The sequence below is a fragment of the Ambystoma mexicanum genome, chromosome 9, assembly GCF_040938575.1.
Source record: "Ambystoma mexicanum isolate Mex_15411 chromosome 9, UKY_AmexF1_1, whole genome shotgun sequence".
Taxonomy (NCBI): domain Eukaryota; kingdom Metazoa; phylum Chordata; class Amphibia; order Caudata; family Ambystomatidae; genus Ambystoma; species Ambystoma mexicanum.
The window spans coordinates 1,172,711,125-1,172,738,793 of record NC_090931.1 but is presented as its reverse complement, the minus strand read 5'-3'; the positions used below and the strand labels follow the sequence as shown (position 1 = coordinate 1,172,738,793).

Below are 27,669 nucleotides of genomic sequence, written 5' to 3'. Positions count from 1 at the left end.
AGCATGTCCAGGTCACTCCCATTTCCCCTACGGTTGCTCCTGCCCATCGACACCCAGGAGCTCGTTTTTGCTCCTGCCCATCGAATCTTAATTATCAACCGGGGTGTGGGGGGGGGGCATGGTGCAGCCAATCAGGTTGCTTGGATCACTGGTTGAATTCCACGATTCAAGCTTGCATTCCGAGCAACCTGGAGGTTGCTTCCCCACCCAGCCTTCTTCCCCAACCTGCCCCTTCCTTTAACATAATTTGACCCTTACCTCCCACCCCCACTTACCTGATGGCTGTGGCGGTGGCAGGTTACCAGATTGGCAAGCCGGGATGCTGATGGCAGTAGTAACCTGTTCCATGGGCTATACCTGGGTTAACGTCCCAGTTCACTTGTGAAAAGCCTCCGCCTTGGCCTTTAACTCGGGCTGTCGTGCCATATTTCGAACGCTGTATGCGTTTTATGTGTTTTATCAGAGGTACTATGCACGTATGAAGTAGCGCTCGCAACATTTTAAAGCTATAATCAGCCTCATTTTGAGGTGGAGTGAGTAATGGACACATGTATGCAACATGTGAAAATACAACGCAGGCACATACGGGAGACCATAGCCACAGATACGCATATAATAAAAAAGAGCTAGATCAAGATTTCCTTCTCTGATAATGTGCAATTCCATCTAAGCTCTGATTGGGCATCAGCACTCTAAAGCAACCTCTAACGATTTACTGAGAAGCAAGGAGGCTTGGGAAATAGGCTATTTTACGGGAAGATTATGATCTGACTTTAGAAGTGAAACGTCTGAACCAAAGCCAATGCCCATTACTCCTGTAAGGACACTTATCGGCAGTGTTTGTCCACTTCAAATGGGAAAACAAGACATTAACGCGTACAGCAGACTTACGGATTCCAAGCCGAGTCCTTTCCTTTTCAGGAACATGAGGAGTGTGTATTAGATGAAAATATTGCACTGAGCATTCAATCATTAACGCCTCAATCACGCTGGTCCCTGCTGAACAGAATGACATCACAGTACAGCTAAGCCATTTAGGCGGCAGCATTAACATCATATTTAATTCATATTCCAATCATATATCTTTCCCTGTGATTTAAACATAAAACACATAGCAGGAGTCATAAATGTAGGTGCCATTTTTATAAATCATGCAAAATGGGACTGGCACAGACCCTCATTGCAAATGACTACATGCCGCTATCTGTAATGCACATTGTAAACTAAGAGGTTTTCTGGCAAACATTTAGGGTGACTTGTTGCAAAAGCACTGAACTGAAACGAGTTGATTCATTACTGTACTGAAATCTGTCCACATATTAGAAGCTAATAGGACATTTAGACGATAATTAAGTCGGTGTGTATGCAAATCTAGACATACATTATAAAAGCAAATCCCTCAATTGAACGAGAATTGTGTGTCTAAATAAGTATTTGGACTGCATGCTAGACAGATGAAAATTGCAGCTTGTTATTACAAAGTTAAAAAATAAATAAATAATAGAGATCTTGTAGAAAGGACTATGCCCCTAAAACCGCAAGATGCTCCCACAGAAAACAAATGTATACAATTTATATTGACCTATAACTACTTTTTTTTTGGCATTGACATCAACCTTCTGAAAATCCCTATGGCTATCGGTACTTAAACAGCTTTTAAATACCAGAATGTTTACTTATTTAGCATTGCAGAACAATAGCCTTTTAATGTACAACTGGAAAACAACTACCGTCCCACTTCCTGCATTTGAACATTATGAGCTATCACTGTTAATCTGATGAAATAGTACTGAAATTATCTTTATGTTATCAGAACCTCATTGATATTCACAGCACTTTTAATTAATTCCATCCAACAATCAGGATTAAAAACACTCAGGTTCCAAAAAAGGTAGACATAATATATTCCATCAACAGAAAGTACATTAAAATGCAGGCACTAATTTATCACAAAACCATAGACCAACCTACTACTAAGGCTGGAAAAAACGTTGTAAAATTCATTACGCTTTCCATTCAAATAGTTTTGGCATGTGTCTTCCTATTTCACCATTGAATGATTGAGTTTGCCATGGTCGAATCACGGGTTGAACGCGCAATGTCTTTCTGGGTATCTTATAGTGATTCATACTCCAGTTAGGAGCTTCAGATCTCGGCTCAAATCTATGGCAGATTCTTTGATTTTGTTCAGCCAATTAGTTGAAGTTTGACGGTATATTAAAAGCCATGGGTGGACTGGCCTATACAGAACTCTGGAGATTTCCCGGTGGGCCTCTGCACCCTGGACCTCTTTTCTGTGGTATTTCCAAATTTTCTCATAGGAAGAGCATATGGCTTGCTGAAAATGTGTCATTTGGGGCCACTTTGAACTTTATTTCGAGGGCCTCTTTTGGTCCCCAATAATTATTTCCAGGGCCTCTTTTAGTTCCCAGTCCAGCCCTGTTAAAAGCCCTTCCCAATTCCTGTTTCTTTGTCGTTTATGGTAGGCTGTGATGGGATCTGTTTTACAGGAGAAACTCAACATTGCATGTTGATAGGAGAATTTAGACCAGTTTTAGGAGCAAGTTTTGGACTTCTGCGCTTGCTGTTGGGTATTATTTTGCTCTGTTTGGGCTATAAGGTGTCTCTTGCAACACCTACAATGCCCAAACTATTGCATTCAAATTTTAATTTGAGTACGCATAGGGGGGAATGGCATATGACGAAGAACCTAGAGGAATGACATTTGAGGAGGCACACAGTTGTTTGGTTATGAGCCCACCCATTCCTTGCCCTTAGCCGAACTAATCCTTATGGCTAGTCCCACCCATTCCTGCCTCTCACTATCCCAAACTCCACGTGTTGAAATAAGGCATAGGCAAGTTAAGCAATATTTCTGTGTTAGACCTGTCAACATAAAAGAGCCTTAATTAACAGACACAATGAAAGGAAGTACTCCGGCAATTGAAATAGAGATGTGTATGCATGATCCATGAAGCAAATGTAGGAAAAAAAAGTAACGTGGTGTTGCCTTCTTCACAAAAACAATTCAGAAAAAGATATTGTGAGATTGGCATTAACAGAAATATTTTTGAGAGATATAATTAGTGGATAGTCAGCATATTAATGTAATTAAACAAATATTGTAACTAAATGTTATTAATATACATTATTTTACAGATCAAAATTAATTTGCAACAAAAGTCTATGTATTTGCTTAGTTCTATTCTGCTCTTGCTGTCCATTAAAATGAAAAGACATCTGTTTCAAGATGCCTGCACTAGTTAGAGATTTCTCTCATGGTTTTTGCTGAGTCTTCACGTGATTGAGTAAATTCTTCCTCATATGACGCCTTGGGTTAGAGACTGGTTACAGGATGGGAGTTGTCCGAAAAGCTTCAGGGACGGAGGAAGAAGAACAAAAGGAGGATCTGCTCGATGGATCCGCCAAGAAGAGCAACAGATCAGCGGAAAGTGGAAAAAATGCTGGCTTGCTGCGACCCCAGCACGTTTGTACACAGGATCATGGTGCTAGGGATTATATATTTCCTTGGGTTTGGTAAGTTAGAGAGCAGTCCCCTGCAGCCTCTCAAGTCACCCAAACAAATGTGGTTGCTGACCAGTTGCAGTGTTTCGTCCCTGGCAGCTCTGGTTCATACTTTTCAATTGTAATCTGTGCTCCCCAGCTGCAATCAACTGTTCTCCAAGTATGATGACCTTCACAAATGTTCAATGGCACACAACTTCTCACACACCTATAATGCTACATCAAGGAGACGTGTTTGCCAGCATTGGTAGCAAATAGGGCATTGAAGGAGTGCTAAACTTTATTACCACGTGGACACCCCTATATACTAAGAGCTAGTGCTTTAAGCAGGGTGGTAAATGAAGGGGGTCTTAGGTAAGTGATTTCAATCCGGCACAAACCCAAATCAATGCCTAGCATGTAATGCACAACTGAAATCCTTATTTATTTTTGTCTAAAGGTTCTTTATTCTGAACGATGTACCACTCATATCACACCCCTCTCCTAGAACCCCCCCCCCCCGGTCACACTGAACCAGGAATGAGGCTGGTTTGCAAAGTTAAAATATTTATTTATGTATTTACAATTTAATCACACTATGTTTTAATGGGTACACAATAATCACCAATGGGGTGGTGTAACACTGAATAATCTCTTTAATACACAAGGAGTAATAGTGAGCAAAACAATTCAGCACAGAAATAATACTTGTGTGTGTGTGTTCAGAACAGATAGCACTGTGGTTAAAGGTTCCCCCTGCACACCCCTCAACCCCCCAATAGGCAATGTAAAGAGATAGGAGGAGAGAGAGCAGGTATTCAGGAATGGCAGAATTCAAACAGAATATCAATCCTAATTTCCCCCCAGCAAACACAAGAGAGAAACGGAATTGACCGTCAAGCTGTCAGAATAGCTTTTAAAGTTATCTTAGAATGGACTGGCAAAAACACTTAATATGGTCTAAATTGCAGTTATTGTTATAATTCTTATGGGAGCCACTTTGGATGGTTGCACACAAACACAAGCAATTATTCAATACCAAGAAACAATTTGGAATCCTAAAATGCAAATCGGGAGCTATCAAAAGCTGTTTTACACGTGTCAGAATTTCCCAAAAACGAAATTTGTTGCAAACTTTTCACTATGCGATGATCAGGATAATGGGAAAACTGTATGGATTTGAGATGCAGTTTTAGATGCAATATAAAGCTGTGGTTGTTAGCTACAAGCAGAAGCTGAAATGTTGTTTCTAGCACAGAAACTTAGGAAGGCATGTTAGCGGAGGTCATTTTTTCGAGATAGGTGCAAGAATGGAAAACGGGAATGCGCTTTGAAAATGACAAATGGGATTTTGAACAGTAGAGGATGACTATGAACAAAACGAATCCCCACAAGAACACAGCCACTTAATCAGAATGACTGCCTGCCTGGGACTCGCCTTCTTCAGATGAGAAATATCAGCACAAAGATAGTTTTAGCAATACTACTACAGGAATAAGATAGGAGGAATTGGATAGAGAGTTTAAACAATTCAAACATACTCCTAACAATATTGGTTCTTAATATAAGATAGGATAGGTTTAGGATAGGAATTGACTAGACAAGGTACATATGCTAGTGACACAGTTCTATCTGTAGATACTCACTAGATATTTTTTTAAACAGAACCGTCAGGATTCTGGTTCATCAAAATTCTGGTCATGGAAGGGAATCGGGTTCTGGGACAGACAGCTGGGCACATCGGGCTGGACCTGCAATCAGCAAGGCACTCTGGTCACAGCACGGCACAGGACTGGATTGGATCTGCCCTTTTTGGTTGTGATGATAATTCTTTTAGCAGGCAAGCAGTACAGGGCAGCCCGGCTGTAGTATGATGCTCCCCTTAGGTTTGTGGGGTTGGTTCTGGTTCTGGAAATTGAGGTCTAGCTGAAAATGGTTCAGCTATACAATGTGTTCTGCTTTGCCAAGTTTCTGGAGTCTGGAGCAAGGAAGATGGAAAGTTCTGCAGCACGGTGCTCCGCCAGCATTCGGATTGTGGATGAATCTGTCTCTCTTTATCTGCCCTCTGCTGTCTCTATTTATGCTATGATAAAGGGTGTGTGTGTGTGCTGGTTTAGCCTAAGCTCGCCCCTTTGACAGGGATTGGTCAGAGTCTCCTCTCTGCCTTGATAGGAGAAGAGAAACAGTGGTAACCTATATGGTGTGGGTTTATGAGGCTTAGAATCCACCCCTAACTTCTTGAACACAAAATCTACTTTTGGAACAATACATATTTACACATGTGCAACCTCTATAACAACCACATATACAGATTACATATTTTGTGCAGCAGCTACTCCTCCAAACCCCGTAGCTGTGGGATCTTGTCTGCTTTTCACAGAATCTTGCCCTTTTCATCCGGCACATAATGTCCAATTTTTCAGAAAATGTCTACAAGTGTGCGCGTATAACATGGGCATAAGTGTATAAAGTGTCATACTTCTAGCAGAAATACATTTGGTGTAAAATCACATTTTCTGCCGTTTCCTTCCAAAATATGTCACACGATTTTGCCGCCTCTTGAACTGTGCAGCCAAACTTTAGATTTACAATTCTGTTACTTTTGTGTTTTTGACAATTTTGTGTGGCAAGTTACAAGTATTTAAAGAAAATGTTCTTTGTGATTGTTCAGCCACAGATGGCTATTTGGGTCCGCCTCTTTTTCTCTCCCTTCAGTCCAGAAGCATCTCCTCCCTGTTTGTTCTTAGCAGGGTCAATTTACGACGGTCCTCACATCTTGCATTTCCTGCATTTCAGCTGTTCATTGTTTTCTTCCCCACTGCAGACCAGGTTCTTCCCCAACCCTATAATTATCGCATTCGTGTGATTTCCTGCTTGAGGGAGCTGGAGGGAGAGGCCTTGCCTCTGTGAGGAAAGCTGGTATTCCAGTTTGGTAGCTTTAGCCAGCTTATTTTAACTGTTAATTCTGTTGAATGTTCCCTTAGCATACAACACACTTTTGGGATCAAATCACAGCTAAATACTTATTCAAGATTTTAAACCATGGAATCAAAACAATTACCAGATGGGTTACTCTCAATAACAGGCCTCTTAGATTGCAAACATTTTATTTCAGTTTATACATGTTTAAAATGTAATCCTGCAAGCCCCTGACAGCTGTCATCCAGGCGGCCGAGGGTACTGCACCCAGATTTTGACAGGTTTCACTTTTTCTGGAGAAATCCCTTGATGCGTTCAGCTTTTCAGGACATTGTAAGTTCACAATGGTTTCTTGCACTAAGTGAATGGTAGCACCTAGCAAGAATTTTGGATTTTTGAGGGTGTTTTGTACCGGTATTCTGCAGTTTCAGCAACAAAGAAAAAAAGGGATTTAAAGCAAGATTTTGGGGTTTTCTTTAGCAAAGCACTGGATTTTCTTCTGTGCTCCATTTTCACATGTTGTGGAGCCCGGTGACATGTTTCAGGAGTGAGATCTCTGTTCCACCACTGACAAAATGCATGGCAGATTGGGCAGCCATCTTTTTGTGCTTTGCAAAGCGCGATTTTCAGAGGTTTTGGCGCGCACAAGGGTTTTGCTGCCATTTTGATGTTTCTGGCACCATCAGAACACAGTGATGCTGCACGGCAGAGCAGAAGTGGGTTAAGACATCCCACACTTAATAACTGCGGTGACTGTGCTCTGATGGTTCAGTGCAGTGATAATGCTGCTGCTGTGTCAGTGTGCGTCATACAAGAAACTATCTGCTGTTTTCATACTTACGATATTATAACTGTTCAGCCTAGCAGATGCCAGAAGAGAAAGCTCCTTTCCATTGTTTCCTCCAGGCAAATCCCAATTGGCGTGTGCTCCTACTGTTAATTTTTGTACTGGTGCTGTGGATACATATAATATAAATCAGATGGTTTGCTGCAGCATACATTTTAAATTCAACTCTTTGTTGGCTTGTTATGGTATGCATTTGCATATGGGCTAATTCATAGAATAATGCATGCATGTTTCCATCAGCCCACTTATTCATCCATGTTGCAAGCTACAAAAACAGTGCATTTGAGTGTCACTTCCATATCTCATATGTGACACTGAGTGGCAGTTTATTTGGGAGCTAAACCTATTGCATATGTCCATATAATGTATATTTCTGTTCGTACATCTTTTGTATAAAATGCAATTGTCTAAAAAGAGCTTGACTTTATCACTCCTACTGTGAGTATGCAAAGTGTGACAAATCCCACAATTTTGTCACTTCCACTCTAGAGGGAGCCCTTTCCCATGAAGCCAGGTAGGTGAGGTCGCTACCCGATTGACCCCCTAGGTGTGGTACTCAGCGGGTGGATCTCATGGAGAGGGATATCCCCTATGGGATTAGTGACAACCTGGGGAGAACATGGTGTCCACATAGGCCACCTAATCCTGACATACATTGCTACCCCTGCATTAAAGAGCACCTCTACTGAACGGTCTAGCTGTTACATGATTCCGATTGGCTGAGCTAACATTAAAATAGATGAGGGAAATCAAAATGGGAGAAGCCCTCCCTGGAGAAACTGAGAAATTTGAACCCTGTACGAAGGAAAACGCAGTACAGGACGAGACATGTCCCAGAAAGTCAATTGTGGAAAAACTGAAGTGGGAGACTGGAGGTGGAGCAGCCAGTGGAATGAGGAGGCGAGAACAAAGGAACCACCTGAACCGCAGAGCCTAGCAGTGTAGCAGGGAGCTGATAAGGAGCCACTGCAGTGCCTGAAACGATTGGAGGAGGCCAGGAGGCCCCTGGGAAAGACTGCACTGCTGAAGTGACTGGAACAATCAGAGGAGGCCTGGGTGTCACAGGGAGCCACTGCAGAGCGACTGCAGTCTCTGGAAGGACCCATATTCAACCGAGAGACACCTGTAAGCACCAGGAAGATGTTGGGGAGACTGGGACAGTTGTGGGCCACCAAAAGACAGGGACACCTTTGCCAAAGGGGTCTGGGACCCAAAGGAAAATATTAAACCAATACAAAAAAGGTCTCGGACCCGAGAGAGTAAGAAACATATGCCAGTGGGGTCTGGGACCAAAAGGAGAGAAAACATACCAAAATAAATAGGGGTCTAACATAGAGACATAGACATAGAAAGAAACTAATAAAAATGGTATAGGACCTGACAAGGGGGAATGCCTAGCAGGACAGTGAACCAGGTATAACTACAGAGGAACTGATAAGTGTCTTGGACACATGACCAAGGTCATCATCCCAGTCACAGTACCTTGCAGGGTAGTGAATCAGGTAGACTGTGAACATGATGAACACTTGTGATATTGAGAGCATTTTTTTAGAAAGACCAGGGGAAGGGAGACCTACCTCTTGGTCTTATGAACATTGTTGAAACAGCCAGGAGAAGGAATTCATTCGTTTAGACATACTCAAGAGCATGAGGGGAAGGGAGACAGGCTGTTGGCCCTTATGAACATTGCTGAAATAGCCAAGAGAAGGGAGTAATTTCCTTGGCATCCTGAAGAGCTTGAGAAAGGCCGGGGTAAGGGAGACATACCCTTGGGTCTTATGAATATTGTGGACACATCCAATAGAAGGGAGTCATTGGGCCTCATCACAACTCCGGTAGTAGCCGTGCCAGCAAAACCGGCATGACTGCTGCCAGAATTGCATTTTTACCAGTACCCAAGAATCAGCAAGAACCGGGTCATGCCGAGTTTGGTGGACCCAGTAATTGCCCATTTGTGGGTGCCAGCAATAAGGGCCTCCCCATCCCCGTTTGGCCCCATAGGGCTGAATGAGAATGGGGACGTTGGATGTGCAGTGCTCGCGGGTGCGGCTCTGTCTGCCAGGTCAGACCTGGCGAGCTGACATGCGACCATGAGCCCAGCTCCTAGTATGTTGATCCGGGAACTATGGTACCGGCATGCTTACCGGTACCGTAGTTCCCGGACTGTCCTGCTTATAATGAGGCCCATTCTCTTGAAATCCTGAAGAGCTTTGAGAAAGTGTGTATATAGTAGGTCAAACCTTTAATTTTTATTTTTCGAGGGATCTGTGACATAATAAGGGTAATAACATACTCAAACAACAGAAATCACAGACTTCCTCCTTCTCCAGTATTCTAATTCTAGAACACTTTCATTAGTTACATAATACTTAGTAAGAATGTAACAAGTCCACCTACAACATCTAAGAGGGAAAATATAAAGAATTGGATGTCCTGGATAAAAAGCTAACAGAGGATCTTGTGACAAAAGATGTGAAACTATTACTAGAAAAGAGACACAGAAATACAGGCAATTCACCCTTGATAACAAGATTTGGAAACTCAAAAAAGATAAAGAGACATACAAAGAAGAACATACATATCCTTACCTAACAACAGATTTTTATCAAGATCAGAAAAAAGGGTATGGACAAAAATGCCCTCAAGGACGAGGAGGTCCAAGGAAATAATGTGTAACCTTGTCAGATACTTCAAACACCACCAGCGGAAGTGACTCAAAACAATGTAGAGATGATCACCCTTCGACCTTGAATGCACACAGTGCACCGTTAAAACTGTTTTTTCACAGATGATGGGGATGAAGAGGCAGAACCAGGAGACCAAGAACCCAAGGGACAAATGGGGTACGCACGCATCAATGAAACAACAGACAGGAAGAGGCTTGGTAGCTCCAATTTTCAATCTAACTAAATACTCCCTTACAGATGTCAAAGAAAGAGTACTTACAAATGGTCTGACTTACGTACCAATGAAAGAAGCAATTTCCAAACAGAAATTGAGCTAAGAAATTTTTTCAGAGTACTAAGATTGAATTTTTTCTTTCGTGAGCAAAGAGAAAATGATGATCCCACAAAAACTGCAAGTGTAACGGGCTTAAAACCACCTTCAATTTTCACGCAAATAGCGCCATGACTACCACCAAACTTGGAATGAGGGCCAATGTTTTGCTAGAAAATTGACAAACTGTTCACCGGCGCTATCAACTGTGACATGTATGCAATATGACAATGCATATTTTACTAGATATGCATGCATTTCCAATCGCAGTTTAGTGTTGGTTACATGTGCTTTGGTCACATATAGAAAATATAATTGTCATAAATAATGATATGCAACTACAGATTGACTTAGAAGAAACCATTAAATGTTATAAAGAAACATGTGTTACAGTATATAATAGACAGATCTACTTTTGTATTCATTTCTAGGGATGCTTTGTTGGTTTTGACCTGGCACATGCGGTTGGAAATGTAGAACTGTATCTACATGACTGGGGTGTGGATTTTGCCTCTTGGTGTTCATATAAGGTCAGTTCTATTTACCTAATGTTAAATATTATCAGTTGTTTCTTTTTAAAAAATATTCATGATGTCGTACAAAAGTACCAACAATGTGTTTCATGAGTACAAAATAACAAAACATGGAAAAGTGCAAACAAATTAATCAAAAGAGGTTAATGCAGTTAATTCTACAATACTAGCGCATCAAATTTGTTAGCAATTGCATCTGCATATTCTAGGTCCTTGGGAAGTATGAGCTCACTGGCTCATGTTTGTGTTACCCTATGTCATAGTCTTATACACACTAATGGGGTTGAGAAGTGTTGACACTCTCCCCCCAACCACAGATGCCGAATGAAGTCGACCCTCCACCCGTGGTTGGCACAGATCCCTGATACATACCAACAGGATACCACGTGGCAGCCAATGGGGGGAAGAGGATTAGGGAGAGGTTGTGGACGGGGAGGGGGTAATAGGAATACTGGATAGAGGGTTAGGGAAATGCATAATGTGGATAGGATTGGGGAAGTAACAGGAAAAAAAACCTACACTGTCTAAAATCTTGACACAGTAACATATATCATAGTCCTACTTCCAGCACAACCAGAATCCACTTAGTACAGATATGGAAGCGCTGGAATGATTCTAGTACCCCTTGAAACAGGCACTCATGAACAGACCATGGACTGAACTACATAGAAGCAATCGAGATGAAACATACATAAGGGATATGCTCCCTAACATGAGAAAACATTACACATGCCCTAATGGGCAAGCGTTTGCACACATGTCATAGAAACAAGTTTAAAGTCATAGCACAGGCAGGGAACATGTAACATGAACTAAGTTTAACCCTAGCCCTTTTGGACTGTCGTTAATTGCCTCACTCTGCCATCCACAGTTACTTCACTGTGTTTTGCGTAGGACAATGCGCCCCACCAGAGTGCCTCATGCAGACGCCCCTACACTCCAGGCGTTTGTTCCGTAACAGTACATTTCCGCTAACTAAGCAACATGCGCCTCATGAAATACAGCGTGCGCCAGAACTTCCATATCCTCTGGTGACATCAGCGTAACCACAAAATAGCACTAGCATTGCAGTTGAGGAGTTCAAATAGCATAGAAGGAAAAACACTTAACTTGCATCCGGGAAGCTCACAAGCCTTCCCGGATGTAATCTTTCATCGCCCGTAGCTGCAGCTCGCATTTTCCCTTGTCAGCTGCACCAAGACTTTTACAGGACCCAGCCCTGACCTCCGTATGTTTTGTCCGTCGCTGCAGTCCTCCAAGCCGACGCTCTCCTAATGCTCCGGCATGGCTTCGCCCCATAAACAAAATAAGCCACACCTGCCTTGCGCCATTGGCCCCTGATAAGCTGTCCTAATTACTAACAGCTGGCCACACGCGCACACGGCCAGAACTACCAAAAGTTCCCAGGGCTGCTGGGTAATGTAGTTTTATTGTCTCATAGGCCGTTTCCTGAGCCCTTGCACCTTCTCCTGTGGAATCATAAAAAATACAATATTACGACTGTTACACCAAGCAAAGGAAAATACACCGACACAGGCCTGTAAATATTCCCAGAATCTTTATTACAAAACTGAACAGTAGTCAACAAAGTACAAAAATAGCTCTTTGGCCGTCAATACATCACAGAGACCACCAGCAGGGTTCAATGTGAGCAGTGAGCAGAATTTCCTAGCTTGACATTGGCGTATTTATACAGTTTGTTATAATGATGTCCAGCCTCTTTACAAGTTAATAATACATTGGGCTAGGGTCGCGCCAGGTTCACTTTCCTGATTTACATATCTCGTGCATGCGGTTTACTTTTGAATACATTTACTAACAGTCTCTATTATTCTTTAATTTAACGTTACACTCTTTACGTATCGTTTTAATACAGATCAAACAAATGTTTTGCATATCGTATTTGGATAGCATTGGATGTTCTTGTATGCTTGTAGTTTAACATTGCTGATTCAAGTAATCCCCTTCTCCCAAGGTCAACAAAGGACAAGGTCTACATGATCCTAACATGTAGCCTGAAGGCAGGTTGGACATTAAACCTCCTACAGAGGTTGAATAGGTTAAGGCAAGAACAAGAGCACACGAGACGGCCATTTTAGACTACAGGGTGACTTTGAACAAAACCCCAAAATGGCGGTTCTAACCTAAAATGAAGGCTCGATTCACTTGGGGTCATGACCTTGTCATACGGATTTCCTCGCGAAGCGACTGGGCATAGGCCAACATATACGATGAGGACGAAACAATATTATATCAGTTCTAACAAACCCTCCTTTTGGCCTATGCCAAGCGCTAAACTACCTTCAATCACTTTGCGACTAACTCCACATTTCAACATCTATTCATCCCGAATCATTGTCTGACATATCTATTGCCATTAGATCTGACACCAGAGTTTCTTTTAACACATACTCTTTGGAAATCTTCTCTGGGGCGTATATTTTATGCCCTAGTACACTTGTTGCTTGCGTGCAACATCCCCCTAATACTGAGCATATACCAGGGAGACACTGTATACAACAGCAAGGAAACAGAAAACTTCCCAAGATAATCAGCAGGGCCGAAAACAACTTCCATCCCCATGACCGTAGGAGGTCCCAAAACCATGTACTAAGTTCCCAGTTTCCCTCAGGAACATTTACTTCTGAACTAAGAACATGTAGATTTTGGATAGCCCTAAAGATCGTCGGAGAGGAGTCTGGTGTGTAAACGCAGCAAGCGGACCCCACTAATTTACATACTCCTCCTCGCTCGGCCAGAATGACATCTAATGCCATCCGGTTCTGAAGAGCCACTAATCTTATCGCTTTCTGTTCTAACGTCATATTGTAGAGTATGTCAGTGGTCCGATTGATGGTTCTCTCCAATACACTCGCTAGTCCCCTGATATATTCTGAATTCGTAATTTGACCAAAAAATGGCACAAAGGATTTCATGATATCTCCTAGAGTTTGTGCTGGAGTATCTCCTTTCACACCTCGTTGTGGACGAGTTTTCGAAACATCTGCAGTACTAGCAATAAATGCCCCAGGTAGTAGAATCCCTAAATAGCAGGTTCCTTGCCAGTCCCTGGGCAACCATGGAAATGCCACATTACCACAAACAAAATAGACAGGTTCGCCTACGTACAGAGGTCTGTTTTCACTAGTCAAATTCGCAACGTTGGCGCACTTTCTAAAATTACCCATTGACCGTGTTCCATTCCTCTGTATGCAGAAGGATACTGAATCGGGGCTATGATTAACAGAATAAGATGGAGGCGTGGCATCCTTATTGCCTATAGGAGCCATTTTGAAAGAGATTAAAGACTGAACAGGAAGAGACAATCTATCAGAGGGCCTAACAGAAGCAACATTTGGCTTACTTCTATTTGCAAAAAGAGAGCATCCCAGGGGCATCAAAACATTATTTTCAAAGCTATTTAAATTTGTACCATCAAAGTTCCCTGAGATGCTGTCATTCCATCGGCCAAAAAATAGTGCTCTAAGAGAAGCGTAACAGGCAGTTGTCAAAGGTAAAGGATGAATATACCAACCTAGCCCCTTATTCCCATGTTGCAGTAAATGCGAACAGATCCAACAATTGGTCTTATTAAAAATTGCATGAGTGGCATTCATGATTAACAAAAGGGTATTATTCTGATAGTTCCGTCTATGCAAAGAATCTCTAGGCGACAATGTATACAATTGCACGGAAGGGGTGGGGTTACCAGATACATTTTCAATAGGTAAAATGTCCTCTAACGGATATGCTTCCTCCAGATACCATAACCCAAAACCAACAGTTACTAAAAATCCAGTAATTATCACAAAAAGGCAACAATACACTTTGGGGGTCCTCTTACATGCTTGATCATTGTCTCTGCTAGTCACATGTTTATCTAAAAGTTTGGTACGAGCGGTAGCGGGTGCAGGCATTGTAGTCTTCAACCGAAAAAACACCAATTGTTCGTTTGCTGGTGACCCCAGTCGCGCGTCTTCTTAATATCTTTCCCACAACCCTTAGCCAACAGAATCCTCCCGTACAGTCGGGCCAAAAGGCAAGTCATCAAATGATTTTCTCAATCGCACAGTCAGACCATGCTGTATGTTTACTTCCTTGGACGCAAATTATATTTTGCAGTTTCTGGTGAGGACAAAGTGTCCTCACTTCCTCCTGGAAGTGGCGAATGAACGGAAATGGGATCAGAAAAGGATTGATCCGGAAGTTCCACTGTTGGGGAGTGCAGAGACAAGATGGCTGTTTTGTCCGGCCTTGCGGATTCTGAAGCGGTGTCCGATTCTCCCTTGTTGGTTGTTGCTGTTTCAGGCACGCTAGTTACAGCAGTGGGAAGAGATTCTGTATCTTCTGTATCGTATGGGATGGGCTGTGGGATCCGTTTGGTGCGCGTCGCATGGATCCAGTTCTTACGACCCGCTACCCGCACAGCAGTCTGAATGTCTAGCAGGACTTGGTAGGGATCCCGCCAACGAGGTGCAAGGCAAGACGACCTCTCAAAAACCTTCGTGAGGATCCAGTCCTCCGGTCTTAGACTGTGACCGGGACCCTCGTAGCGTACAGGTAATGCCTCTCGCACCTGGTGATAAATTGAAAACAGATTTTTAGTCAACTGGTTACAGTAATCTGAAAGAAGCACATTTTCTATGTCCCGTAGTGAACAGCTTTTTGGCAAACCCCAAATATTAGCAGGTCTCCCCATTACCACCTCAAAGGGAGAGAGCCCAGTCTTAGTTTAAGGGGTTGTTCTTATCAACAGTAACACGATCGGTAAGGCGTCCGGCCACTTTAGCTTGGTGCCAGCACACGTCTTAGCGAGTTTGTTGTTTATAATGCCGTTATGCCTTTCCACTAATCCGGCACTTTGGCATGTCTGGCTGAATGGAACCGTTTGTCAATCTGTAATCCTTTGCAAATTTGTAGGATTACAGTAGCGATGAAGTGTGGCCCTTTATCTGACCAGATGACTCTCGGCAGCCTGATCCTCGGAAAAAACTCTTTCAACAGAGTTTTTGAGGTGGTTATGGCCGTTGCATCTCTAACCGGGAAAGTCTCAACCCACTTACTAAAGGCACAAATGACAACCAACACATATTTAAGATTGTTACAACGTTCCATTTCAATAAACTCAAAGTGAATAACCTCAAACGGGACAGAGGGTGGAGCGAAACTTCCTCTAGGAGTCGAGGTACCTTTTCCTACATTGTGCTGCAAAAAGACCACGCAGCTTTGGACAAAACGCTCCGCAGTTTTGAAAATCTTATCATTGGCCCATTCACTGTGCAGCATTTTAGTCAATTTACCCGCACAAACATGTGTCGGACCATGAGCCATAATAACCATCATTGTAATGTAGGAGTCAGGGAGTAACCATTTTCCTTCAATATTGTCTACCCAACACCCATCGTCATCCAATCTTCCTGCACCCTTGATCCATCTCTTAGTTTCCTCTATGGTAGCATCTGCTTGAATATCTTTTACAGCATCGATACTTTCACCCAAAGTGCAAATGTTTATAATTTCTTTTACAGCATACATTTCTGAACTGAAATCAGTGGCAGTTTGTTTAGCTATATGATCAGCGAAAGCATTCCCTTTTCCTACATCATCTGTAACCTTTTGATGTGCTGAACATTTTATGATAGCTAACTGATCAGGGAGTGTGAGAGTATATATATTTACTGTAAGCCCTTCAGAAAGTTCACAAGCTCGAGTTAACGCTATAATTTCTGCGGCCTGCGTGGAATTATGCATAATTCTTTTAGTTTCCACAATCATGCTTAAAGTAGTGACAGCTTAAGCAGCCGTGGATGTACCGTCTGGAAGTTTAAAACAAGAGCCATCACAAAATAGCTCTCCTTGTGGGCTATTCAAAGGCATGTCTTTCAGATCGATTCTGCCTTTAGTCTCCTGTTCTGTCATATAAGGGCAATCGTGTGATGTATCGTCACCATCAACAATATCTTGCGAAACAGGTAAAAGTTCAGCCGGATTTAATACACAACACCTCTGAATTTGAATGTGGGGGGCAAGATTAGTTCATATCTTGTCAATCGTGCAGAAGTGAGGTGTTGCGTTTGAGTTCTATTCAATACAATATCTACAGAGTGAGGTACCATTAGGGTTAACGCATGACCCAGGACCATTCCCTCACTCTGTTTTACAGACGCAGCAGCAACAGCGCGCAAACATCTTGGCAAAGTGCATGCCACAGGATCAAGGGCAGAGGAAGAATAACCGCACAGCCTATTCTTCCCTCCATGCTCCTGCGTTAATACAGCCAAAGCACATCCATCACATTCATGCACAAACAATACAAAGGCCTTGTCATAATTCGGAGTTCCTAAAACCGGCGCTGAACACAGCGTGGATTTGAGCAAATCAAATGCTGTCTGGTGTTCCAAAGTCCATGGCAATGGCAAAGAAATGCCCTTCTTTGTCAAAGCCAGCATTTTTAATCGTTAACGAAAAGTTAGGGAACCACAATCTACAATAAGAAGCCATACCTATCAGGGCTCTAACTTCCTTTTGCGTGTTTGGGACAGACATGCCAGATATAGTCTTTATTCGTTCACGTGTCAACCGTCTTCCCTACTTTGACAGGAGGTAGCCTAAATAGGCGACCTCCTGACAACAATATTGGAATTTTTTAAGTGAAGCTTTGTGGCCATGTTTTGCTAGATGACAAAGCAACAACACGGTGCCTTCTTTACAGGCGCTCTCAGAATCAGCAGCCAAGAGGAGGTCATCTACATACTGTAGTAATGTGCAAGTAGTAGGCAACTCGAGAGTATCAAGCTGCTCTTTCAATGCCCTACTATAAATACTTGGACTCTCAGTGTACCCTTGTGGTGCACGAGTGAATGTAAACAAGCGTCCACCTAGGGTAAACGCAAACAAATACCTGCTATCCTTGGGTATGGGAATACTGAAAAACGCATTTTTAAGATCAACTACGGTAAAATGAGTGGCAGAAGCCGGAATCATGGTTTGTATCGCTGTAACATCAGGTACAATAGGAAATTGAGGAGCCACAATTTTGTTAATAGCACGTAAATCAATTATAAAACAAAAGGGAATCGCATTATCACCTTTTTTGTATACTGGCAAAATGGGGCTGTTACATATGCTACCCGTAATCTCCTCAATTACTCCACGATGTACAAAATCAGAAACTATACATATCAAAGTCTGTTCGCTTTCAACTGAGATCTTATATTGCGGGATGCGAGGCAATTTTACTCCATGTTTCAAAATGTTTTTAACAGGTTCAATTTGAAGAATGCCCACATCATTATCATCAATTGCCCATAAGCATTCTGGGACATTAGTGAATTCTGGCGGTAAAGGTCGAGTCAAAAACTGAGAGGCGAGTGATTGCTGAGGTGAAATTGTTAACCGAACTCCGTCCGGAGAACAATGTATTACTGCATGCAATGCCTTCAACACATTTAGCCCCAGCAAGTTCTCCCCACAGTTTGTGGTAAGTAGAAATGGACACTGTTCCGTGAAGAGAGCCAGTGTTATCGGTACCGGCAAAGAGACCGGACAAACTACAGGTGTGCCTGAAAACCCTACGGAAACGTTGGACTGCCCTGACAGGGGAATATTTGGAACCCGCGAATGATCAATGGAACATTTCTGTGCTCCCGTATCTACTAAAAATAGATGCTTCCTATTTCCCACTGCCATCTCAACATAGGGGCTTTCTGATGAACGGGAATAGGCGTAGGTTCCAAATCCTGCTTCGGGCAATCCTAGCGAAACAGAATATTATCAAAAGGAAGCTCTTCAGAGAGGTACGCGACAGAAGGGTGATCAAAAATGTTTCTATTATCCACATTCGAAACCTGCTTATCTTGTGAAGGAGGTTGCTGTGATTCTGGTACAAACTGACCTCTACCAGGGCCCCCTGCACTTGGGCGACCTCTGGATCGTCTACCCATGTTCCCAAATGACCTTTGCTGCAAGGTCGGACATTGTGCGCGCCAGTGGCCTTCCTGCCGGCAATAGGCACACTGGTTAATGATTACCGGAGCCAAGGGCGCACTTCCCTGTGGAATGTACTGACCTCTAAATTGATTACCCCCTCTAGGGCTTCTAACAATCTGTTGTAATAATACTTTCGTTTTCAGGTCACCCTTTTTTTCTCAAGTTTTTCCTTTTCAGTATTTACACGATTTTCATAGTACTGAGCCATATGCAGTACTTCTGATTGAGGCTTCGCCTGCCAAGCGCTTTCAGAAGACATAATCTGTAACTGGATGTCAGGCAGCAATCCTCGTACAAATTTGTCGACTAACAGCCTTTTCCCTGACTCTGTGCCTAAGTCTTGTCCACTGAAATCTGAGAATACCTGCTCGAACCGATTGAAGAAATCAGTAGCACCCTCAGACTTTCCTTGGACACAGGCCGTAAGCTTGTCCCAAATGATTCTTTTTTCAAGAACCATAGTTTTCAATTTTACAATAATTCTATCAGGCAAGGTTAATATCACTTGAGATGGTCGTTCGCCAGCTGGTCTTTCTCTATCTAGCCTAACCATGCTATCCATGTATCTCCCAACCCAGGTATGTCATCTATAGTCCTAATCTGTTTCCACAAATCTACTGGTAGGAGTACGGGAAATAATAGGTCAATACCACTTAAGGTGAATACCGACGACTGTAAGACCGACTCTATTTCTTTATAGAATCCGGTCGGATTCTCTCTTATATCAGGAATAGATTGCTTTATGGTGTTCACTTCCTGTCTTGAAAACGGGACGTGAACAAACTGTGATACGTAGTGTGCAGGAATCTCTCCGGCGACTGTACCTCGTGCAGCATCAGCCGCAATCTCAACTTTTGGGACAAATGTCGCTGGGACCTTTCTCATAGGCAACTGAGAAGTAGGCAGCTCCGAACGATTACTAAGCAACAGAGCCAAATCAAGCGCTAGGGCAGTCGAAGAAGTATCAATCGAAAAAGCTCTCTTATAAATCCTCAACAATTCTGCGGGACAACAAATCTTTCTTTTTACACACTCATTCTGCAGGTACTCTACCATCACCTGTATCACTTTCTTTTGCATTTCTAACGTATACTGACTATATGTGTCATATACTTCATCTGGAGTTATCGACATATTCAAAATCGATCTTATCGCATCCTTCATACAAATTCGCGCTTCCTCGCCCTTTAATTCAAAGCGAGGAGAAAACCGTTTCTGTAAGCACATAATACCTAAATTACCATCATCTGCTTCCTCATTCTGCAACCCTTCCAACTCCTTCCTATACTCAAAAATCCTCTCAACATGCTCATATACCTTCTCCACAGTATCTCTGGACAACGATAAGGCGTTCAAATCCCGTAACCCCTGTGGGAAATCTTCATTGTTCAATCTATTCCACATTATACTCAAATGAGTCCCTAATCCTTCAATAAAAACATTTTTCTCAGGAATACCTTTTAAATTTTCGAGTGTGGAAAAAACATCAGCTTGCTCACCCTTCTCCATACAATGTTTAGCCCAAGCAATCAATTCATTCTTTTTTTCTGGGGGCACAGTATTACGAGTCACAACCCTTGGTCTCGCTTCCTGGTCTACTACAAGCGATGCAGAATCACTTGGAAGAAGAAGAGTAGGCACATTCTGAATATCAACAGGTGGAAGCAAGAGGGCAGGCAAAGGAGTGACGGCTGGAAGAACAACAGGAAGAACAGCAGGGAGGACAGGAGGAACTGTAGGAGGGGGAACAACAACAGGAAGGGGCAAAGCGCCAGGAGGAGGGACGTACGGAGGTGGCACGGAGGCATCGGGCCTTCGTTCATGCAAAAGTTTATTAATCAATTCGTCTGACGTATGAAAATCTTTTGAAGGGTAGATTTTCTGAATGCCTAATTGAAACGCCCTATCCGTGTTCCTGACTGACTCCAATTGTTTATTTTGGTCATATAACCGTGCCTTTTCGACACTTGTCATATGCCTACGCATATTTTTTTCTCTACTCTTCTGTTGCTGCAAAGCTTCTGTTTTCCAACTATGTAACACGTCAAATGCTGCAGGTCTAGCCTTTTTCTTTACTAATACAGACACTAAATATTCTATACGAGGGATTTCAAAACTACCATTGGTTGGCCACCGAAGATTAGAATTATGTCTGGTCTGTCTGTGCCAAATGTCATTAAATGCTATACTACCAAAGCCTTTCTTACAGTACATAGTACATGCCGGCGACCCCTCCTGTGGTGCGGGACGGCTATCTTCCAAAGATTTTCTGTCGCTTAAAGCAGGCAGACTATCCCAGGCATATCAAAGTTCTGGTGTTACCTGGTTAAATAATTGTGCTCGCCAGTACAATGCTCCAAATTCAAATTGTCAGGGTTAGATTAAGAATTGGGACAAGATTCACCTGACCAAAGGACTGGGAGGCCCGATCGGGTTACTAAGGACAATGCTAAGGACCCATGTGTCTGGTGATTTTCAGCAAATTTACCCACCTCGAATGTATGGACCCTCGTCAAGACGTCGTCTCGGGCTACAGCTCACCTTTCAGGGATCGGATCGTGCAGTTTCATCGAGGAATTAGCTTCTCGTCTAGAGTGGCCATTTCTGTTAGCACCGTCCGATCCCGGTCCGATAGCCGAGCCAGCCTTCAGCGAGACGAGGTCAATCTTGAGGGTCCCTATTCGGGCGCCATCTGTGGAATCATAAAAAATACAATATTACGGCTGTTACACCAAGCAAAGGAAAATACACCGACACAGACTTGTAAAGATTCCCAGAATCTTTATTACAAAACTGAACAGTAGTCAACAAAGTACACAAATAGCTATTTGGCCGTCAATACATCACAGAGACCACCAGCAGGGTTCAATGTGAGCAGTGAGCAGAATTTCCTAGCTGGACATCAGCGTATTTATACAGTTTGTTATAATGATGTCCAGCCTCTTTACAAGTTAATAATACATTGGGCTAGGGTCGCGCCAGGTTCACTTTCCTAATTTACATATCTCGTGCATGCGGTTTACTTTTGAATACATTTACTAACACACTCCATTATTCTTTAATTTAACGTTACACTCTTTACGTATCATTTTAATACAGATAAAACAAATGTTTTGCATATCGTATTTGGATAGCATTACTGTTCTTTTATGCTTGTAGTTTAACATTGCTGATTCAGTAATCCCCTGCTCCCGAGGTCAACAAAGGACAAGGTCTACATGATCCTAACATGTAGCCTGAAGGCAGGTTGGACATTAACCCTCCTACAGAGGTTGAAGAGGTTAAGGCAAGAACAAGAGCACACGAGATTGCCATTTTAGACTACAGGGTGACTTTGTACAAAACCCCAAAATGGCGGTTCTAGCCTAAAATGGAGGCTCGATTCACTTGGGGTCATGACCTTGTAATACGGGTTTCCTCGCAAAGCGACTGGGCATAGGCCAACATATACGATGAGGACGAAACAATATTATATCAGTTCTAACACTCCCACCTCCTCCAACCCTGATTCCTAACATTACCTCCTCTTCCAGGGCCCTTTCCAGGCCTTGATTTATCTGGATGTTGTTGATGAAACTGTGTGACCAACCTTTGAGCATGTGCTGCATTTGCCGGCTCCCATGAACAATCCTCCGGCCCATACCCCTTCCATTGGATTAAATACCATAATTGATGATTTCTTTTCTTCGCATCCAGTATGCGTTGTACTTCATATTCTTCTTGCCCTTCCTTCATGATCGCTGGAGGCCGCTTCGTAATCATACCCGGAGCTGCGGGTTTAAGTAAAGATACATCGAACATCAGATGTATAGGTAAAGATTTAGGTAAACACAGTTTCATGGCAGTAGTAGAGATGCATTTACTAATTTCAAGGGCACAATAAATCGAGGTGTACATTTTCGTGCCACAATCAACGACAGATTCCGTGTAGACAACCAAACTGTGTCCCCCACCTTATATATCGGACCTTCTTGCTGCTGCTTATCAGCTTGTCTTTTGTACTGCCCCTTGGCTCGCTGCAGATTTTCTCGTGCCTTCTGCCGAATCCCAAGAAGCATCTGTTTACGCTCCTGCAACGCTGGCATACTTTCCATTTCTGGCAGATGTTCCGGTATCATATTCTGAACATGACCATACAGACATTCATTAGGAGTCATCCCCAAGGACGTATGGTAAATGTTGTTGTAGGTAAATGCTGCCAACCATAAAGATTGTACCCATGAGTCCCTGCCATCACCCAAGTAACCTCGTAGATATGTCATGATGCCTACCCCCGGGCATCAGGACCAAGGCCCTCAGCTCCGGGAGCAGGCATCCAGACATTTGTTTAAACCTCAGCAGCCCCGGCTCATCATAGACTTTACTTACCTGATGCAGACCATACTGCAAAAGAGTCCAAGCGTACATGAGGCCTGGATGGGACCATTTTGTTACAGGGACTATTTTTTACTCGGGCGTGGCTCTAGGGAACTTCTTACCTGGAACTACTTTGGAGGCTATTTAAACCACACCTGAACAGCAGCACATGCTTCGTGTTATTCTGCATCCAGCAGCGTGACGCTCACCGTGCCTACAGCCAGCATCCAGTCTTCTGCCACGCCCGTGTGCCTGCAGCCAGCATCCAGTCTTCTGCCACGCCCGCCTCGAATCCGGAGCTCCTAGAATAAAGAAGAAGAAAAGGACAAGGTTAGAAAACAAACTTATTTCAAATTCCTCACCTAATTCCGAAACCATTTCCTCTCCGGACCTGGAAAGTACATAAGGCCTGCACGCATCGATTCACCAGCTCCAGCACAGCATCTTTCGATCTGGCACTGTCTCCATAATTTCTTCGCCGTAATCCGGCACCTAGGGGACACAAGAAAAAACAAGGTGAGCCAAGGGAATCAACAAATACAACCTCTTACCACCATAGACTTATCCAGGCATCCAGACATTTGTTTAAACCTCAGCATCCCCGGCTAGGGGCTGTTTGGGTTCAGTCCTGGCACCTTAGGTGCCAGGCTCATCATAGAAATCAGCCTGGGACACTCAGACCTCGCATCTGATCATTATTCCATAACTCTTCACATTTTCATATGCCGCATCTGTAAAAGAGGGAGAAAAACAACACGTTAACGCATGCAATAGTTACCAGACAGCGTTGGGTAACCCAGACTCTTACCTGAACGCCAGCAGCAGCTACGAGAACTTCTTCTCACAAACTCAGTTGCAACTTAAGGAAGGAAGGGGACAAGAGTGAACATCGGGCAAATTGAACTCTTTGAACTTGATACTTACCAATCCTGTCAGGGACTTCAGAGTCAATACTTACCGGAACTCTCCCAAAGCCTTCAAACCAGTGAAGTAACTGGTATCTACGCACCCCTGCAAGACATGCAGGAGGGAGAGCTAATCTTTTACGAACATAAGGTGAGGTTATAAAGGGGATATCGGAGGTGATTAGTGGGGGAGAGCGAGAACAGTTGGGAGGCCATCACTAAAACCCACAGGTGGTTAATCCTTGTCTCCACTTGTAGGAAAATACTACTTCGGGTCCAGCAGACAAGACTAGGCGGGCCAGTCCAGACAGTCATCTCTGCACTACGCATCACGTTGATGGAGACCGCAGCTGTCCGGGTTCGATCGACACCCCTGTGGGGTCCAGGTGAGCGTAACAGAACGCGAAACCTCTCTACAAATACCCACCCGGTGATATGGAAACCTCTGAAACCAGCCAACTGGCCCAATTATTGGGGGAACCTAGGGCAGAAGTACATGCCGCTCGCCAAGAGACTAATGCCCTCAGGAGAGAACTGATTGTCTCAAAGGAGCGCACGGATGATCTGGCTAGGCAACTACTGCAAAACCAAGCTGGGCAAACGCCCCTACCTGGATATGGGGGAAACCCAACCCCCGTTTCATCAAGCAATCCAGTGCAAGTGCAAGTGCAAGTGTCATATCTTAGTGGCAGCGCAGCGGATTGGTCCATTCCATTATTCAACCAGGATGATCCTCTTCTCCGGGATTTTCAGGGTTTTGAAAGGAGCATGGAAAAACCATTTGCCAGACACTCACAGGGTCAAGCCCTGGACAACAAACTTTTATCCTTACGACAAGGTAACCAGGATCTGCTAACCTATATTGCAACCTTCAATAGGTTGGTGGTGGAAACTGGGTGGCCGGAGGAAAAACGAATTACATTGTTTCATCGTGGACTTCGGGGAGAACTCAAAGATGTCTTAGCTCAAGTTGTGAACCCACCTCAAGATTGCACAGAATTTATAGACTTAGTGGTCCAGCTAGACCACCGACTTCAGAACCGAAAGACTGATCGAGCTAAGTTCGAGAACCGGGTATTGGTTATACCCAACGTTGCCCCCAAAGGAACAGATGCATCTGAACCTATGCAGATCGGGGGGGGTTAAAGGACCCTTAACTCAAAAGGAAAGAGAAAGAAGACGACAGATGCAGTTGTGTGTGTACTGTGGAACCTCAGGACATTTTCTACGGGATTGCCCTACAAAACCACCCAAGATGATGGTAGAAGTTGCTGATAAAAGCCATATAGAGCCTGATTCGGGAAACGACCACGCCCGACAAGCGTAGAGGTCTGCTTGCCGAGCTTAAAGAAGGACACTCAGACCTCGCATCTGATCATCCCAATGGTCCTACTTGATCCCAGGCAGCCATCACGTATGAACGCAGTAAGGGCATACATAGATAGCGGGGCCGTAGGAAACTATATGGACCACGAATTGGTGTCAAGGATGAATCTACCTCTTTGCAAAAAGACCACTTCGGATGTCATCACCACAGTTGATGGAACTGAGATTGCCTCGGGGCCTGTAACTCATTCCACTACAGAGATGACACTGTTGAGTCAAGATAGGCATCGAGAGACTATTGTGTTTGATCTAATCAAAGCCCCACAGTTCCAGATAATACTGGGGATGCCATGGTTGGAAACACATAATCCTTGTATAGATTGGTGAGAGAAGAGAATAACCTGCCCGCATTGTGCACAAACCTGTTACCCGGAGAAAACTTTGAACAAAGGCCTGGCTACAGTCGTTAACCCAATCGTGCAGTTACCTCAGGAATACCAAGAATTTCAGGATGTTTTTCAAAAAGAACAGGCCAATACATTACCTCCTCACAGATCATACGATTGTCAAATCGACCTCCTACCCGGTGCACAACCCCCATGCAGTAGAATCTACGCCCTCACGGAACCTGAAAATCGTCACCTACGGCAATACTTGGACCAATACCTTGCTAATGGCTTTATTCGTCCTTCCAAGTCTCCTGCATCCTCAGCTTTATTCTTTGTGCCAAAAAAGGAAGGTGACCTTAGAACGTGCATAGATTACCGCGCATTAAATCAGTTTACGGTAAAAAAACGATACCCATTGCCTCTGATCCCCAAATTACGAGACCAAGTAAAGGATGCTTGTATCTACACTAAATTAGATCTCCGAGGGGCATATCATCTGGTACGTGTCAAGAAAGGCGACGAATGGAAGACTGCCTTTCGCACCAAGTTCGGATTATTCGAATATCAGGTGATGCCCTTCGGGTTCTGCAATGCACCAGCAGCCTTCCAGTATTTTATGAACGATGTCCTTCGTGAACTCATTGACGTCTGTGTCGTCGTATACATAGATGATATTCTAGTGTACTCCTCCTTAGAATCAGACCATGTTAAACACGTGCGTGCAGTCCTTGAGAAAGTATGCCAGCACAAGTGATATGCAAAATTGGAAAAATGTGTTTTTCATGCTACGGAAGTTGAATTTCTTGGATTTATCCTGACTCCAAAAGGAGACCGAATGGACTCTCGAAAGGTGGACGCAATTCTCAAGTGGCCATCACCCAGTTCAGTCAAAGGGGTACAAAGCATGCTCGGATTTGCTAATTTCTACCGCAGATTCATTACGGACTTCGCCCATGTTGTACACCCCATCACAGCACTTTTGCGAAAAAACAAACGCTTCTTGTGGACCGAAGAGGCTGAAAAGGCCTTCCAAGAGCTGAAAGCAAAATTCACATCAGCACCTGTCTTAAAGCATCCACGCCCTGAGCTTCCATAATAGTAGAAACTGATGCATCCAGTTTAGCCATGGGAGCTGTCGTGTCCCAGAAGGATCCTGAAACCGGTCAACTTCACCCAGTAGCGTTTTGATCCAGAAAGTTCTCAGCACCTGAGTTAAACTATGCGGTTACCGATAAAGAGCTATTAGCTATCAAATCCGCATTTAAGGCATGGCGGCACTATCTTCTTGGTGCCAGGCATACTATTACCGTAATCACTGATCACCGGAACCTGCAGTATTTAAAAACAGCCAAAACCCAATCATCGCGACAACTTCGATGGGCATTGTTCTTTGCCGAATTCGATTTCTTGATCACTTATCGACCAGGCTGCAAAAATGGCAAAGCAGATGCCTTATCCCGAATAGGGATGGGAGAAGCATATGCAAACCCGGAACCGGTGCCAATAATTCCCGAGCAAAGAATTCTTGGCATAACTACTCTACAGACACTAGAAAATATTAATTCAAAAATCCAACAACTCTTCGATCCAGCAACCCTGCAGGACTGGGTAAAGAAAGGCCCGGACTACTCAGTCGTCAATGACCTACCTTACTATCAAGGACGACTATTTCTACCACACAAGGAAATAAAAGAACTAATCATCTCCAATTACCATGACACCCTGATGGAAGGGCACCCAGCTATCGCAAAAACTGAAGCGCAAAATTAAGAGACAGTTCTGGTGGCCCACTTGGCGAAAAAATGTCAAGTCATTTGTGATGTCTTGTGGCATTTGCGCCCAAAACAAAAGCCAGAAGAAAAAACCCGCTGGCCTTTTACAACCTTTGGATATTCCACCTACAC

At 43.5% G+C, this 27,669-nt stretch overlaps 1 protein-coding gene across 1 annotated transcript in view; it reads left to right on the top strand.

Annotated features, from left to right (window-relative positions):
• Positions 1–27,669, top strand: part of KYNU (kynureninase) — a 1,315,291-nt gene that overhangs the window by 1,037,588 nt on the left and 250,034 nt on the right. Inside the window, exon 9 of the mRNA XM_069617389.1 lies at positions 10,699–10,797. Within this exon, the coding sequence (XP_069473490.1) occupies positions 10,699–10,797 (99 nt within the window). The remainder of the gene's footprint in view (positions 1–10,698; positions 10,798–27,669) is intronic.